This window comes from Ochlerotatus camptorhynchus, unplaced genomic scaffold (genome assembly GCF_037179485.1).
Source record: "Ochlerotatus camptorhynchus isolate MF236.1 unplaced genomic scaffold, CSIRO-AGI_Acam_v1.1 ptg000193l, whole genome shotgun sequence".
In the NCBI taxonomy this organism is placed as follows: Eukaryota; Metazoa; Arthropoda; class Insecta; order Diptera; family Culicidae; genus Ochlerotatus; species Ochlerotatus camptorhynchus.
In genome coordinates this window covers 3774479-3791547 of record NW_027040683.1, presented here as the reverse complement: position 1 = coordinate 3791547, position 17069 = coordinate 3774479, and the positions used below count along the sequence as shown (strand labels likewise).

Here is a 17069-nt window from a genome sequence, read left to right as displayed (position 1 = left end):
AGAAGAAAAAGGAGAATCTCACGAATTAAAATATCTACCGTTGTTTAGCCAATGCCGAGATGCGTGCGAAGCATTTTACAGTGCACGCCAAAGGTACTCCAGTTAATACAGTTGTTGTAATCATTAATGTAGCAACTCTTTACTACAGCTTTCAGCAGATCTTCGTCCGCCCACGACAAGTGATCAATCCATTTCCCGCGCAGTTTGGCGGACACAGGGTAAACAGTATGAATATCCGAAAATCAACCTTAAAAAAGCGCCCGTCTAGGCCAATAAAAATTGTGAATCCTGATATTGTAAACAGTTGGAGAGCCGTTTGTTTCTATATTTAAACCTGCTAAACTTTCCTACTTCTCGAGCGGATTCTTCCCGGCTAAATCACGTTACATCTGCTTAGGTCAGTTGAATTTGATGTTACACGGGGGGGCCTGCGCTCGTTCGCTAATGAGAGTGTTGATCGAGGCCACCGCACCGAAACGGTGGCCTTTCATCTTCACACATGGACTAAGCTGTACCATGTGTGTTGCTAAATACACCTGATAGCTGCTAAATCTTCATCCGCCCATATCTTGGATGAGCTTGACCGAATCATACTTCCTGCACGATGGAAGCATGTTGAAAAATTCTACAACGACGGCAAAACAAATTGGTTGTTTGTTTTTCGGCCACTTTGTGTTGATGGGGATTTCTAGTTTTTTTTTTAGAGCAGCCTATATTTCGTTCGGGATTTAGGAACGGACGATCGTTCGCAAACAGCTGTCACTCAGCAGCCGTGTGCAACCTGGACGTAATCTAGGGGAAATGATCGACGGCACGATCCAAAAGAAGTGCTGCCTAGACACGGTTGGCTCACTGCCATGACCACCAACATCGCCGGCGGCGGCGGCGACGGATGATTCATTCGATGGAAATTGCGAATTGGAATTTATAGACGGTTCTTAAAATTTACCAATGAACGTATTTACCACTGGGAAATTTGATTTTATCTTGGAAAAAGACGGTATCTCAGGAGCCCATCATCCGATTTTACTGAAATTTTAAAAATAACTTTTTGGTGGATCCTCCTGCCACTGAACGCGTATCTAATTATGTGACTTTTATTGCAGTTATATATAGATGTCTAATGGCTTTTCCAGAGAAAAAAAAAACACCAAACAAATGCATAGCAGTGTTGCCACAACAAAAAAAGAGAAATTGCAATCTCACACCATGAAATTACCTGCACGCTTCGGGCTATAGGTATGAGGCATATAAAATGACGGTATAGTGGTGGTGATGGTGGTGGTGGCGGCGGAGGCGGCGTTGATGATGATTGGCTTCCCCCTTTTAGTTATTAGCTAGCTAGTAGAGAGCGGGCAAATATACGTACCTATGAAAATCTTTCTCCGAATGCATCGGCCACAGCAGCATCACGGAGACGGGTTTCTCGTGGGGCGATAGTCGCCGTTCCTTGCACTCACCGGCCACCTCGGCCAGCTCATAGTTGTTGCCCTGTTGGGGAAAAGGAGAAAACAGTTTGTGAGGGTAACGAAAAACATCTTTTCCAACCGAGTACGACAAGATGAAATTGGGGGTAAGGAAATGTAGGGTAGTAGTTGTAGGCGCAAAAAAAAACAGAGTGAAGAAACAATGTTCATATGGGATGGCTATTAGTAATTTGTTTACATTGTGGGTTCAGGTGTTGGCCGAGACTGAAAGCCGCACAAACAGTTTCTGCAACACGGTGAAAATATGAGTGCTGTTGGAAACAGTTCGTGGAAATTTGTAATACGCTGAGGAACGATTTATGAACCCTCCGGTTGGAAATTTCACGTTATAATCAACAAATAGACCATAGGTTTTCCTGTTCGTGTGGTGAACCAGACGGAGGCTACCGGATATGGACCACAGGGTGTTCGTTCGACTCCTCTCGCTCGATTCAAGCAAAACGCATCATTCAACTTATCCAGCAAATCGCGTCCAGCTCCCTCTTAGTCATTGTCCTGATTACTTTTCAGTCATCGTCCGACCTCATCTACGACGGTCTTGTGAATCGTCTAAAAACACCAGTCCGATCCAGCTCCCTCTCTGTCACTAGTATAATTGTAATTGTAACAGCATCTATTTTCTCTGGTTCATCGACCACTGTGGCCACATTTTGTCCAATAATGTCCCTGAGTTTTCCAGATTTTTCCAGGACTTCAACAGATTTATAATCAAAACTATTAAAAGTTGAACATGTACAAACTTTAAAGTATATTCTAAGTAGAATTAGTAAATTGTTTCATCCTTACGTCGATAGTTCTTTTCATTCTAGATTCTTGACCGAAGAAACATAATAAACTATATTTATAAAAAAATAAATACACAGATAAATGCACAGTTTGCATTATCATAATTTGTTACTATAGTAATCAATATATTTCTGAATTAAAAATGCTTAAATTTTTAACTCAATTCATCATCAAGTTGGATGATTAACTCTTCCGAGCCCGGGGTGTCATAACTGTATTTTCTGATTTCTATGATTAGTTGCATGAAATGAAAAGTAATAGATAGCTACATACTTTCAGCAAAGTTGTAGTTGTGGGTGTCAACTATACAGGAAAAATATGAAAGCAGAAGTTTATAGCAATACTCAAAGGCCTAGATCTCCAAAACCTTATGAAGTTATTATGTTGACGAACACAGACTTTAATCTGGACAGCGACGATATCTTTAGCAACGGATCATGCACTGCCATATTAATTCAACCCAATTTAACAATTCTAGATGAATTTTCTTGGATGCAACATGTTCTAAATACTCCAAATTGTCCAGGAGTTCGGACTATTTGATCTTCTGGATCAACCAAGGCCTGCGCGCTGCCCTCAGTGACGACACCTACCCAAACATGTTCATTGAGTTTTTACGCATCACTTACATTTTGATATGATATAAGACGCTCAACGTTCTCCAAATTATCCTGGAGTTCAGATCAAATGATCTACCAGATCATCGATGACTGATACAATGCCCTTAGTTGCGAAACAACTCAAAACAGAGAGATTTGCACAACATATGAATATGATATTAAATCTGGTTTTGAAAGTTAGTGCACAGGTAAAAAGTGACGTTACGGGACGCCACTGGTTCAGACTATTTGATCTACTGGATCAACCAAGGCCTACACAATTCCCTCAGTGACGACACTTGCCCAAACATGTTCATAGAGTTTTTGCGCATCACTTTTAATCTATTTGGATGTTTATAAGATGTTCAAGGTTCTCCAAATTATCCTGGAGTTCAGATCAAACTATTTATTTTATTGAAAAGATTTTTAGTCATTGGCTGGTTCGTCTCAAGTCAGATTCATTAGTTACGAAACAACTCCAAACAGGTTCATAGAGATTATGCACATCATTTAGGTTTCAGTTCCACGTGTATAAGACGTTCTAGGTTCTCCAAATTGTTCAGGAGTTTAGCCTATTTGATTTACTGGATCAACAAAGACCTGCACGATATCCTCAGTGCTAACACCTACCCAAACATGTTCATAAACTTTTTTCGCATCACTTATAATACATTTTTAAGTATATAAAATGCTCAAGGATCTTTGAACTACCCTGGAGTTCAGATCAAATGATCTACCAGATCAACCATGACTGATACTAGACCCTTAGTAACGTAACAATTCCTAGCAGGTTCATTGAGATTATGCACATCATTTACGTTTTAATTCTATGTGTATAAGATGTTCTAGGTTCTCCAAAGTGCCCTGAAGTTCAAACTATTTGATCTACTGGATCAACCAAGGCCTGCATGATTCCTTCAGTGACGATGTCTGCACAAAGATGTTCATAGAGTATTTGCGCATCACTTACAATCTATTTTGAGGCATATAAAATGCTCAAGGTTCTCAAAACAGTCCTGGAGTTCAGATCAAATTATCTACCAGATCATAAATGACTGATACAATACCCTTAGTTACGAAACAACTGCAAACAGGTTCATAGAGATGATGCAAATCATTTAAGTTTAAATTCTATGTTTATAAGATGCTTTAGGCTCTCCAAATTGTCCAGGAGTTCAGCCTATTTGATCTACTGGATCAACCAAGGTCTGTGCGATGTCCTTACCTACCCAAACATGTTCATAGAATTTTTGTGCATAATTAATAATACATTTTGGGGTATATAAGATGCTCAAGGATCTCCAAATTATCCTGGAGTTTCGATTAATAGATCTACCAGCTCCAGAGCGTTAAGTTATTGACTGCTTAGGCTGAGTGTGCAAGCACTGCACTATTCAATCCATTGCTCTGTGCAGACCGTTTGTACCAAACGGTAAAGGACGAGGCAATGAAAGAGTCAACAAAAACATTCAGTCACTCACGAACAGGCGACTCACACCGCATATAATTGAAGCATCTCGATATACATCTACAAAAAAAGCTTGCTTAAGGTGATACTCTAAGGAAGCCTTAGCGTGAAACTTCAAAGGCACAAATGTCACCTTTCATAAAACATACAAATTTGAAATTGCTACTCTCTGTTTGTACTAGCACAGCAAACAAGGAGTAGCAATTTCAAATTTGTATGTTTTATGGAAGCTGACATTTGTGCCTTTAAAGTTTCACGCTAAGGCTTCCTTAGAGTATCACCGCTTAAAGTTTTCAGCAAGTTTATTTTTTTCCTTGATTTGTTTTCCGTCGATCTTGTTTTCCGTGCTGAGCACCAATGCTACCGACGCCAGGGAGGCAGCTCCCGCACCTGGACCCTACCTATCGACGACTCATGAACCGAGGACCAACGGCGTTACCTCCCATCCGAAGGAAGGCGTGATCAGAGATGTTATGCCTCAGAACATCCCGGCGGCGTCGACTGGGATTGAACCTAGGCCTGATGGGGTGAGAGGTAATCACGCTTACCACTACACCACCGGCGCCGCTAATCAGCAAGTTTATGATCCGTTTCTTACCTCGATTTACTCCATGATACGAGAAGACATATTTGGCATGGCTATTTTTTCACCCTTCAAAGTTTTTTCTGACTGTTTCTGAACTCAACGCTAGGGGCAGACATTCACTAAGTTCTCCTACATCTTACTTATGCAACAATTGTCTTTAATTCCATTATATTTCCCCTTCAGCACATTTTGAGATCCGCACGAAAATGAGTCCGGATAATACGCCTAATCAAAAACTTATTCGAGACCAGATTCCTCCGATTGGTAATCGTAGAAACAGCACTTTCACCTCCAAAAATATGTAAGTTAATTTCATCTCAACCCAAGCAACTAATAAGCCGAAAATGGCCCTTCTTGCCTTATACGAGCCTCATCAGAACTTAGGAATACTGGTAGTCAAAAGGCGAAATAATGTGCCTATGGACTTGATAATTACAATAGCAGCAACATCACAATAGAATATTCCGAGCTAACCAGGTTTAAAATGAAGACCTAGAAAACTTAATAAAGCATAGAGTGGCTTTATTTAGTATTCTAGGCTGTCAAGGCAATGCATGTCTAAGTTTCAGGATCATTATTCAACTATAAAAGTGCTACTCCATGCAATAAAAAAAAATCATCCAAGCAATACCTGTTAGCAGAGCGTGAAAAAAAAACAACTGATCGCTAAGGATTGTAACAGTGGAATGAATATTTTTTTATTAATCGTTCTTTACAGGCTACTTTGATAGGTTTAGGTTTCAGCTGGTTGCTGTGATTGTTCGTTATCTCAACACTCCTCCTCGAACTGAACAGGTAGCACACCAGCCGCTGTTCGATGTTTTGATATCTTGAGTTTGTTCAATGGTTTGGTGAGCATGTCCGCAACCATATGCTCCGTTGGACAGTAGATCACGGACAGCTTAACTTGTTGAACAAGATCCTTGGTGAACTGGAACTTGATGTCAACGTGTTTGGATGGCACTCTGGTTGTCCTCGAGTAGTAGATTTGAGTTTCCGGCTCGTGGAAATCCTTCATCAGCTTTCGAATCCAGAGAAGTTCTTGACATGGCTCTGCATCAGCAATAAACTCAGCCTCCGTTGAAGATAGGGAAACGCAGGTTTGCTTCCTTGCTGCCCAACTGATCGCACCTCCACCGAACATAATCAGAAAACCGCTATTGGATTTAAGGTCCCGATGATCGCCTGCCCAATCTGCATCCGCTCAAGCCTTCAGTTCAACATTCTTGCCGCCCAAATGCAATCTAAAATGCTTTGTCCCTAGGAGATGCCGCATAGTGCGCTTTGCTTCAGTCCAATCTGCTGCATTTGGGGCACTCACCTTTCGCCCAAGTAACGAAACGCTGATCGCTACATCTGGCCTCGTATTGATCGCTATGTAGAGCAAACCACCAATCAAACTGGAGTACGAAGTATTGTTTGGTAGCTTGCTGGACTCCTCCTCCTTTGCTTGAAGATAGCCGGGCTCCATCGGGATAAGTGATGGCTTTGCCGTTTCGAGTCCGAATCGCGACGCCAGCCGCTGGATGTAGCACTGTTGGTTGAGCAGAAACCTTCCATGATTTTCCCGCTCCACCTTTATGCCCAGGTACTGCCGCCCATCGCCATGGGAAGTGGTTTTGAACTTCCTCGATAATGCTTTCAGGATCGCTTCATATTCCGCCTCGGTCTCACACACGATGAGCATATCGTCGACGTACAGAAGGGTGAACGCTTGCTTCTCACCCTTGGTTCTTACGTATAGGCACGCATGAGCAGTTGGTTGTAGTAATCCCAGCTTCTTGAAGCAATCGTCAATCGTCTGGTTCCAAATTCGGCCGGATTGCTTCAGACCGTAGAGGCTTTTCTTCAAATGGCAAAATTCTGCGGGATTCCCAATCTCGTATCCTTTCGGTTGACGCATGTATACGGCCACGGTAAGCGTCCCATACAGGTAGGCCATCTTGACATCGACGTGTTTCACTAGAAGTTGACGACGGGTGGCAATGGTTAGCAAAGAACGAAATGTTACCTGTTTTGCCACCGGAGCGAACACCTGGTCGTAGTCAGTGCCGAACTTCTGACTAAAACCTTGTGCGACCAGTCTCGCCTTGTAGCGTGTCACGTTTCTATGCTCGTCCAATTTCCGCTTGTACAGCCATTTGCAGCCAACCGCCTTTCGTCCATCTGGAAGGGCCTCAACTGTCCATGTCGAGTTATCTTGAAGGGACTGGATCTCTTCTTCCCTCGCAGCTATCCACGGTTCACTCTCTTGTCCGCTTACTGCTTCTTAATATGTACGTCCTCGGTTCAGTAGCTGCTGCCATGTTACTTGCTTCATGGTACCGTTGTGGGGCGACACCTTTGTTAGACCGCTCTGATCTTCGTAGGATGGTTTCATCCAAATCTTCATGAAGGGACTCGTCGCAAGAATCGAAGTCCGTGTCGGTTACGTCCGACCTTCTATCGCCATTTTCTTCGTCAATGTCTGGATCGTTTGGATCCGGCACTTCTTGATGTGCTTCAGCCATAGGAGGTAACGGCTGTAGAATTTCCTCGTACGACTCCTCCTCCAGATTAGGAACGTCGTTACCGGGCTGGACCAACTCCTCCTCAAAGAAACGAACGTCTCGACTGATGATCAGCTTGTTAGTGGCCATATCAATGAATTTGTAGGCCTTGTGGTTACTGGAATAGCCGACGAACGTCATTTCCTTCGACTTATCCTGGAGTTTGCTTCGCTTTTTGTTCAGCACATAGACACATATCGTCTACTAAGCACATATATATATTTCCTCTACAGCACATATCGTCTACTAAAGATACAAAATAGCGATATCCACTCACAGAGGGTGTCTCCAGTGGTCCATACACGTCCAAGTGGATGAGGTCTAATGGTGTGGAGGTCTTCTTCTCGGAGGTCTTGGGGAAGGGAGTTCGAGCCTGCTTTCCTTTCACACATCATTTGCAACCTTCACGTATTCCGCAATCTGCAACTTTAATGCCGGTAACAAGCTTCTTTTTCAGCAGAACATCCATTACATCCCACGCGGTCTTCGCATTTTGTTTCTTCGATCCGAATTGCTCTCGAGCTTGCTCTCTCTTTAGCTTCTTGCAGTCCAGTTGTTTGTGGCCAGGCTTCTTGCAGAAATGACACACAATCGGCTTTCGTCCCGCCGCTTTCAATGTCGTCCCTCCGGTTGCGTTACGATTTTGCTTGCTTACCTCGTCCAGTAGCTTCTCCCGGATCAGGTTCAGCGTCAAGGCATTATCCGTACGTGTTTCGAGGGCAGTCGTCAATGCGTTGAATGATTTCGAGAATCCTCGCAAGATAAAGGCCACCATGGTATCCTCTCCCAGGTCCTTTCCTGCGCTGCACAGCTTCGTGTACAGGACTTCCATCTTCGTGAGGTAATCGTCCATATCTTCACCTTCCGTGTATGGGGTTTCGCACATCCGTTGTACACGGGAAAAAAAGAGTTCCCATATTCGTGAACCACAGCCGTGAACCATAGTTCACGGTGTATATTTGAGAAAATTTTGTTCTGGATAGCTGGCCGTGATTTTTAGTTCACGGTCCGTTCCCGTTTTTGGGAACGGATTTTTTTCCGAGTAGTAACGAAACCCTAGTGGACAACGTTGCCTTTTGATGATGCATGGCCAACGCCACCCACGCTTCCTTCGCCACTCGAATCACGCCAAACTGATTTTCCTCCAGCAGTAGCAGAATCGTTGCACGGGCCTTTTCATCGCCTTCCAGCTACACCGCCGAGGCACCCGCCGCCGCTTGACCTTCTCCAGCTGCCGGTGGGTTGTTCTTGATGTAGGTCCACAAACCTTCCCGGATCAGCAGCGCTTCGGTGCGAAGCTTCCATGCTTCATAATTTGCGTTGTTCAGCTTCGTAGAATTCTTCAGATCCATTCTATTGCAGGTTTGGCTGCGGTCTTGAACTTCTAGAAACTTCTCCAGGAAAAAACTTACACGTTGCTAAGGGCCCATAATCTGTTAGCAGAGTGTGAAAAAAAAACAATTGATCGCTATTAAGAACACAATAAGGAGAACTACAAGTAATCAGAACTAAATCATCCTCTTCTGTTAACTCTGTACCATTCATGTATTTACTCAAAGGCGCTCCAATGCAAGGATTGGTTTTTGTTGGACACAGCTGAATCGAGCAGACGCAGGAATCTACTCTAAGTTTAAATTTTGTCAGATGCAATTAGGTGTAACATCTATTAAGAGACGCACATACCCATTCGGGGGATAAATTTTGCAACAACTCAATCAATCTCAGTTCAACTCAGGAATGTGTCAACACCCAGTGGTGCCTGAATTTGTATTAGGTTCAAAATTATCAAAATACCCTTTTATTGGATTAATTTTTGCTCAACTTGCAAAAATGCAACAACAAGCATTGAGCAACTACAAGTTCGCAACTCTAATTAAAATTTGAAATGAATAACCATCCTCAAACTACATCGAGTTACTAGGTAGTTTGAAATTTGCGAAATCAGTCATACTTTTTAATAAGATTGTGATTAAGAAATATTTTCCTTGAATTTGAATGAAATTCCCAGAGATTCGCTGATTTTCCAGGTCCAAAAACAAATTCCCTGATATTCCCTGATGTTCCAGGTTTTCCCAGGTAGTCTTTATACACACTAAGATTATTTTACCGAAATCTGTGAAATTTTACCGAAATCTCAACGGCTGTAATTTTTCAACGAATATCTGTGAAAAATCACAGAAAATCTGTGAAAAATCACCGAACTGTTTACCGAACGTTCAGCTGTTGAGATTTCGGTAAAATTTCACAGATTTCGGTAAAATAATCTTAGTGTGTAAGGTAAGGAAAATATGACGAAAGGGTCGAGAGGTTAATTATTCCTCAATTTAACATGATGTACTTAATGGATGAAATTTGAAGAGCATTGTAGAGATAATTTAAGGATGTTTCTGATGAAAATACCTATAGAGTATTCTGCTATAAAGATCTAGGGAGCTCAGCTAACTACCATTTGATGTCAAAGGGAACAATGAGAAATAGTGGCCAAAACTTGTAGATTTTTTTTTATGGGAACTCAGTTTTGAGTTTAACCAGCAAGAACCTTACCGTCAGCCCCAACCGTTCGACAATGCAGGAAACGATCTCCTCCGCCGTGGTCTGCTTGGAGGCTTCCACACTGAGCGCTTCATAGTGTAGTGAAAGCGCCCCCACGTACACCTGTAAATAGAAGAATAACGAAAACCTATGAAATACTTTTCATATCACCATTAAATTTCAATGCCTTAGTTAAAAATATTTCAATCAAAAATATACAGCTTTTCCAATTCCCATCGAAACGATTACCATCACAGTACTTTGCACCGTGACAAAAGTGAAAATCTTGTAAAAATTCGCCATAAAACCCCCTTCATTCAGCGAGCGACGATGCAATAAATCAAACGATCACAAAACCTTCAACGGCGGCAAGTCATCGACCTTCCTCTTGTCGTAACCGCGATCATCCTTCGATAAAAGTCTAATTTCTCACCGCCGCGGCGTCGTCGTCAGTACGCATTGTGAGAAGCACACTGGAAAACCGCGAGCTCGCGACAGTCAGTCACTCAAGTCGTAATCAATAAATAGTTTGAATTTCCGGTCGCTATTTTGCAATTACCCTCCTCTGCTCGCTCGCGTCCTAGTACACCTAGATACGTTTTTCTTGGCACGCGGCGCGGCGCTCAAACGACGACCACAGTGAGAAAAACAAAAATGAAAGTGCTACAACTTGTTGTTGTTGTTGTTGTTGTTGCCGTAGCTGCCGACGGATGCTGGAAGAGTCGCCGCAACAATCACCGACGAGCGACCAGCTGACTGTCACACAGTCACGGCGCACCGTATGCAACGTAGATGAATGATCGAAGAAAGGCTTGCAGCAGCAGCAGCAGCAGCACCACCACAGTCGACAGTCGCCAAGGTGCGTGTATGAGGAAGGGGTGGGTGGTGGTGTGCGGTGTTAAATTCACACGATCTCCAACCCCTGGCCCGAGAGTCCGATGCGATATGGTCAGGTTTAGTTTACTGCAGGCAGCTCTCAACTCGGATTGGATTCAAACGGAGTGCACCACGACGATGACTGCGACGGTACGGCTAATGCTGAGTTTCGTAACATTAGCGGAAATGAACTTGTTTTGATCGCAGTGATTTGCGTAATGTGAAATGATTTATAGGACAATTTTCCAGCGAGTGGTCAGTACCTAGAGTTTTGCAATTGCTCCATAAATCAATTACGGTTCTAAAGTTGAGTGGATTGTTCGGTTCATATGTGGGACAATGGTTCAATGCAAGCTTGTAGACGACGTAGGAGTTAAATCTAGGTCTACGAGTAGCTGCATAGGCCCGTGAGTTCTCTCATGTGTCAATAATCAAGGGACAGGTAATACATTTTGGTGGCAATGTATAGCGCCAGGTGTTCCGACGGAAATTAGTATTTTATTGTTTTGTGCTACTCACAGATAACTTTAAACTATTATCTGGACTTATCTGGACTATTTAGAAAACCTTCTGAGCATATCATTGCTATGAATGATCTCTGGTCTCAAAGTATTGAAAAGTTTCAGAACTTGCCTTTTGGGTTTCCCAAGCATTTAGAATTGACATTTCTCAGGATGTTTCCAGATTTCGATCATTTAATTTGCTTTATATGTTAATGGATCTCTAGGTGGATCCATCCATGAACTCACGAAAAATATAGTTTGTTCTTAAATTGGAAGTCTTCTATACTTATTATGCAAATCTCTAGTTATGAATTCAATCTGGAGGCCATCAAGATTTAACTCGAAAGTTTCTGTCCTTACTCTAGATGTGATGTTAGCTGAATAGAATTACTCTGTGCAAACCCTCCCAAGTAGCACACTGGAAAACCAGGGCTAGTGCCTAGTTTAATGTAAGAAAGTCCAACACTGAATCAATAATGCAGTTGATGAATGGATCGTCAATGGGTGAAACCTTTCAGCGAACCACTCATAGATGATCGAGAGCCGTGTGTAAAAGGTAAGGCGGTGTTAGAACTGTGATCCTAGATTCGACTGGACATATACGTGTAGATCTTTCTACTAACCTTCCAAACGGTGAAGTGGCTCCTTGCCCAGTAGGCTTGATAGAAGACGGTGTTTCCAAAAAGTGGTGGCGTATTTTGGCGAATGATAGCCTATCGATGGCGCTTCGAAGACAATGTCGATTGTTTACAATGGCTGGTAATTCACAATCTTACGGCGCCATAGCCGTGTCGATCCAAATAGCAATCCAAATCCCTCCGTGCCAGCGTAGTATCCGGCTCGAAGGACCAATGTTTGGTATTCTGGTCCTTAACTTCGAGTTTTGAACGTTCGCTACACGAATCGCAACAAATGTAGTCCACGTTGAAGGTGTTGATTCTAGCCATCGTAGCACGCAGGTAGAATCCACCCAGAAGAATACTTTCATGTCCTGCTTGAGAGACTGTAACACTTTCTCCGAAAGCTGTGATGCCAGTAGCGCTCCACAAAGTTCCAATCTGGTAATTGACTGTGTTTTTAGGGGTGAGACCATTGATTTTGACGTCAGCAAAGCAACACGATAGTTTACACCTGAATCGTAACTTCTGCCCTAGCAACACACTTGTCACTTAATAGTGGTTGTTACTTGTATGCACCTTATTTCAGTCACAATCAAGTTGCAGCAACCTATTTTGATGGATGTGTGTTGCTTGGGTGATGTACGCACATGCACCGTAGGCCTTGTGTGATGCGTCCGAGCAAAGATGCAGTTCAGTTGTGATCGCCTTTGGAATAACTACGCATCGAGGAACCGTTATCTCATTCTAGTATGGTAACTTTCAGTGGAACTTTCGCCATTCTTCCATGATAGGATGCGGTAAAGTTGCGTTCCAATCAAGCATTGCTATAGCCGTTGTATATAAACCTTTGCTGTCGTTGTCACAGCACCAATAATTCCTAACGGATCGATTAGCGTAGCTATCACGGATAGAACCTTCCGCTTTGTCATCAGTTCAGATGAATCTAGAGAATTGATGTGGAACTGAAACTTCAGGACGTCGGTTCCTGGACGCCACACAAGTCCCAGTGTCCTTATCGATGGATCAGGACCTAGCTCAACCTCTTCGTCCTTTGCCAACGCCAACCGTTCTACTGGTATGCCTTGCAGAACTGCTGGACAATTTTACGCCCACTTGCGTAATTGGAATCCACCACTTTCCAGTAAAGCATCCAGTTGTTTTCGTAATTCTGCGGCCTCTAACGTCTTCGTCCATCACCTTAGCTGCTAGTGGATGACGTTTTTGCTCGTCGGAAGATAGTTGCTGAAGAGATTTTGTCGCCAAATATGGTACAGGTTTAGTCCCATACGTTACAGTGGTAAGTTCGTATACTTCCACTTCTCCGATAGGACTTCTTCCCCACAGGATACTTTGCAGCCGAATATCGAGAGCGCACATCCAGATCTGCCGAAACATCTTTTCAACGTCTGATACCATCACGATCAGCCTTGTTCGACCACGTATGACTATCGAACGAAGGTCCTCTTGAATTGTTGGCCCCACCAACAGAGCATCGTTCAAGGAGATTCAAGTTGAGGTTTTACAAGAAGCATCAAATACCACTCTGACCTTCGTTGTGGTACTGGATTGCTTGACCACAGGATGATGAGGTAAGTAACAACGAAATCCTTCTTCTATTTCTTGTAGATTACTTTCCACCTTGCGCATGTGACCTAGCTCGAGGTACTTCTTCAAAAATGCATGATACTGCTGAAATCTGCATCCTTGGCCAGTCTGTTCTCCAACCCTTGAAGCCGTTTCATTGCGATGTCTCTTGACTCTCCGATTTTCGAGAGGATGGCACCATTTTTGGGAAGTGACACCGTATATCTGCCATCCGATCCTCTACTCACTGAAAATGCAAATTGCTACTCGCAACGATGTTCCTTCGGTGAATAGTTTTTGGGAGACCCTATCTTCTCACAGGACCAGATTCTGGAGAGTAACTCTTCCTGGTCGACCGTAGTGGCCACGCTACACGATATTTTCGGATTCCTCATTTCTTTATCGATGTTGCCACAGACAATCCAACCAAATACAGATTCCATTAAGTTCGGCCGATCATCTGAATCTTTCCAAATGAATCTTTCCGTTGGAACTCGAAAAAATGTTGAATTCCAAGAATTGTTGTTGAAGTTGGATCAGCTAATTAGATACCATCAGGTATACTCCAGTTGTTGATGGCGATCGTTGAAGTAGGTAGATTGAAAGTCACCCTTGGTAGTAGAAGAAATTCCATACTACCTGTGAATTCCGATGTTCTAGATTTGTACATGGCTTGCGAGTTGGCCTGATCTATGTCAAGAACTGTTACATCCGAACTACTCCGTTTGACTTTTAACCGTTGGCATAGGCGTTCAATCATGAAATTACATTCGGGTCCTGAATCCAACAGAGCCCTTGCTGAATATGTACCTCCTTCGTCATCCTCCACTAAGACGACTGCTGTTGCGAGAAGTACTGATGATGTACAGTGCGATGCTACATTTGATGATACGGTTCCTTATGTCGAAGCGCCTTCTGTCCTAGCACTTTTTTCCTTATCGTTGCCAAATTTAGTAGAACTGCGTTCAGTAGACCCCTTGATCTCTGAATCCTTGCCTCTATCCTTATCAGAGCGAAAGCAGACCATATTGAGTGTTTACCCTTACAATGTAGACAAACAAATCTTGAAGCGCATTTTGAACCTTGATGACCTCGTTTCAGGCAATTCCGACACAGGGAATGATTCCGAATCAATTTGTCGCGGGCCGAACTCGACATCCGTTGAAACGATGAGCACTGATGGAGTAAGTGTGTTTCGGAACAAGCTACACATCGCCCCCTGACGATTGTACAGCGGCATGACTTGTACGAGAGACCATTGGTACTGGCTTCCCTTTGACTGTTTGCGAATGTGAATGTGAATGTATTCCGTCACCTTCCCCGGTAACGAGCTGAGAGCCTTTACTCGCAAGTCAAGTACAAGGTTAAGGCATCCATCAAATCTAGAACATCGGAATTCACACGTAGTATGGAATTTCTTCTACTACCAAGGGTGAATTCCGATGTTCTAGATTTGATGGATGCCTTCACCTTGTACTTGACTTGCGAGTTGGCCTGATCTATGCCTGTTACATCCGAACGACTCCGTTTGACTTTCAACCATTGGCATAGGCGTTCAGTCTGCTGTTGCGAGAAGTACTGATGATGTACAGTGCGATGCTAGATTTGATGATACGGTTCCTGATGTCGAAGCGCCTTCTGTCCTAGCACTTGATAAGTCAAGTACAAGGTAAAGGCATCCATCAAATCTAGAACATCGGAATTTCTTCTACTACCAAGGGTGAATTCCGATGTTCTAGATTTGATGGATGCCTTAACCTTGTACTTGACTTGCGAGTTGGCCTGACCTATGCCAAGAACTGTTACATCCGAACAACTCCGTTTGATTTTCAACCGTTGGCATAGGCGTTCAGTCATGAAATTACATTCGAATCCTGAATCCAACAAAGTCCTTGCTGGATATGTACCTCCTTCGTCCTAGGCATGTTGTTGGTGGTACTCAGTCGTCAGTAGCATAAGAGATAAATACAGGTGTCACAATCGTAATTGCGTATTTTGGCGAATAATTGCCTATCGATGGCGCTTCCAAGACAATGTCGATTGTTCCCAATGGCTGGTTATTCACAATCTTACGGCTCCATAGCCGTGTCGATCCAAATAGCAATCCGAATCCCTCCGTGCCAACGTAGTATCCGGTTCGAAGGACCAATGCACTCTGGGCAAAAATGGGTCCAAAATTACCCAAAATTCAATATCTCAACAGCACGCTGAATTCCGGCCATCAAACACGACTTTTTCGAAGGGAAATTGTCCGGGAAATCAATTGCACGTTGTCCCATAGACCGGAGAGCCTTGTAGGTATGCGTTTTGGATCATTTTACCCCATTTTACCCTACTTTTTGGAGGAAATGTTTTTTAACAGCTCTATTTTTCGTAAAACATAAGCAGCATGGTTTTAGAATACTATGTCTTTAAACAACAGTTCATGAGATATTAGGGGAATATGGGGTACACTTTATAGGGGAGTAAGGGGTAAAAGTGAACCCTCGCTAAATTTATTTTAATTCATAAAAATGTTGAACGATGCGATTGTTTGAATCACCCCAAAGGTTGCCTGCAATAATAAGATTTTTTTTTCGAAATTTTAAGGTTAATTGGGGTTAAGTAAGTTTTAATTTACTGCTATCTGTTTTAATAAAATTTTCATTTTTTTTTGTCTGTATACAGCAAAACGATATAGTGGTTCTCAGAATTTTGTAAAAATTTGTAGTTTTGTTCCTTATTGCAACATATTAGACCTATATTTTTTAATTTGTCATTAGGGTAACTATTTATATTTCAAGGAGGTCAAAAAAAAAATTTGGTTTTTTTCGATTTTTTTCAAAAATTTATAACTTTTGAACTGTTTGGCCGATGACAGATCTCAAAATACCAAATGAAAGTTAATTAAAAGTATTTTTCAGAAAAATATATTATGATATTAAAAAAAATGTATATTTTGTATTAAAAAAACATTGATTGTATTTTCACGTCTACCCCTTACTCCCCTATAAAGTGTACACCGTATTCTCCTAATATCTCATGAGCTGTTGTTTAAAGACATAGTATTCTAAAACCATGCATAAAGTGCTTATGTTTTACGAAAAATAGAGCTGTAAAAAAACATTTCCTCCAAAAATTAGGGGAATATGGGGTAAAATGGTCCAAAACACATACCTACAAGGCTCTCCGGTCTATGAGACAACGTGCAATCGATTCCCCGGACGATTTCCCTTCGGAAAAGTCGTTTTTCATGGCCGGAATTCAGCGTGCTGTTGAGATATTGAATTTTGGGTAATTTTGGACCCATTTTTGCCCATAGTGCAATGTTTGTATTAGTAAGCTTCGTTGACATACGGTAGCTGGAAAATGGTTGGTTTTGATCCACAAACCCTTGCAGCAACATCGGGGGGAACTTCAATGCGAGCGCTATGTAACTATGATTGATAGCGATGTGTGAATGAAACTCTAAACATCGTGATGTTTAGTAAATTGGGAAA

The 17069-nt window shown here is 42.5% G+C and overlaps 1 protein-coding gene across 8 annotated transcripts in view; it reads right to left on the bottom strand.

Moving 5' to 3' along the window:
- LOC135702474 (unconventional myosin-IXb-like) overlaps window positions 1–17069 on the bottom strand; it is a 286641-nt gene that overhangs the window by 140108 nt on the left and 129464 nt on the right. For all 8 annotated transcript variants that reach the window (XM_065223513.1, XM_065223514.1, XM_065223508.1 and 5 more), the window contains 2 exons: window positions 10020–10130; window positions 1370–1491 (listed from right to left, as the gene is read on the bottom strand). In XM_065223513.1, the coding sequence (XP_065079585.1) occupies window positions 1370–1491; window positions 10020–10130 (233 nt within the window). The remainder of the gene's footprint in view (window positions 1–1369; window positions 1492–10019; window positions 10131–17069) is intronic.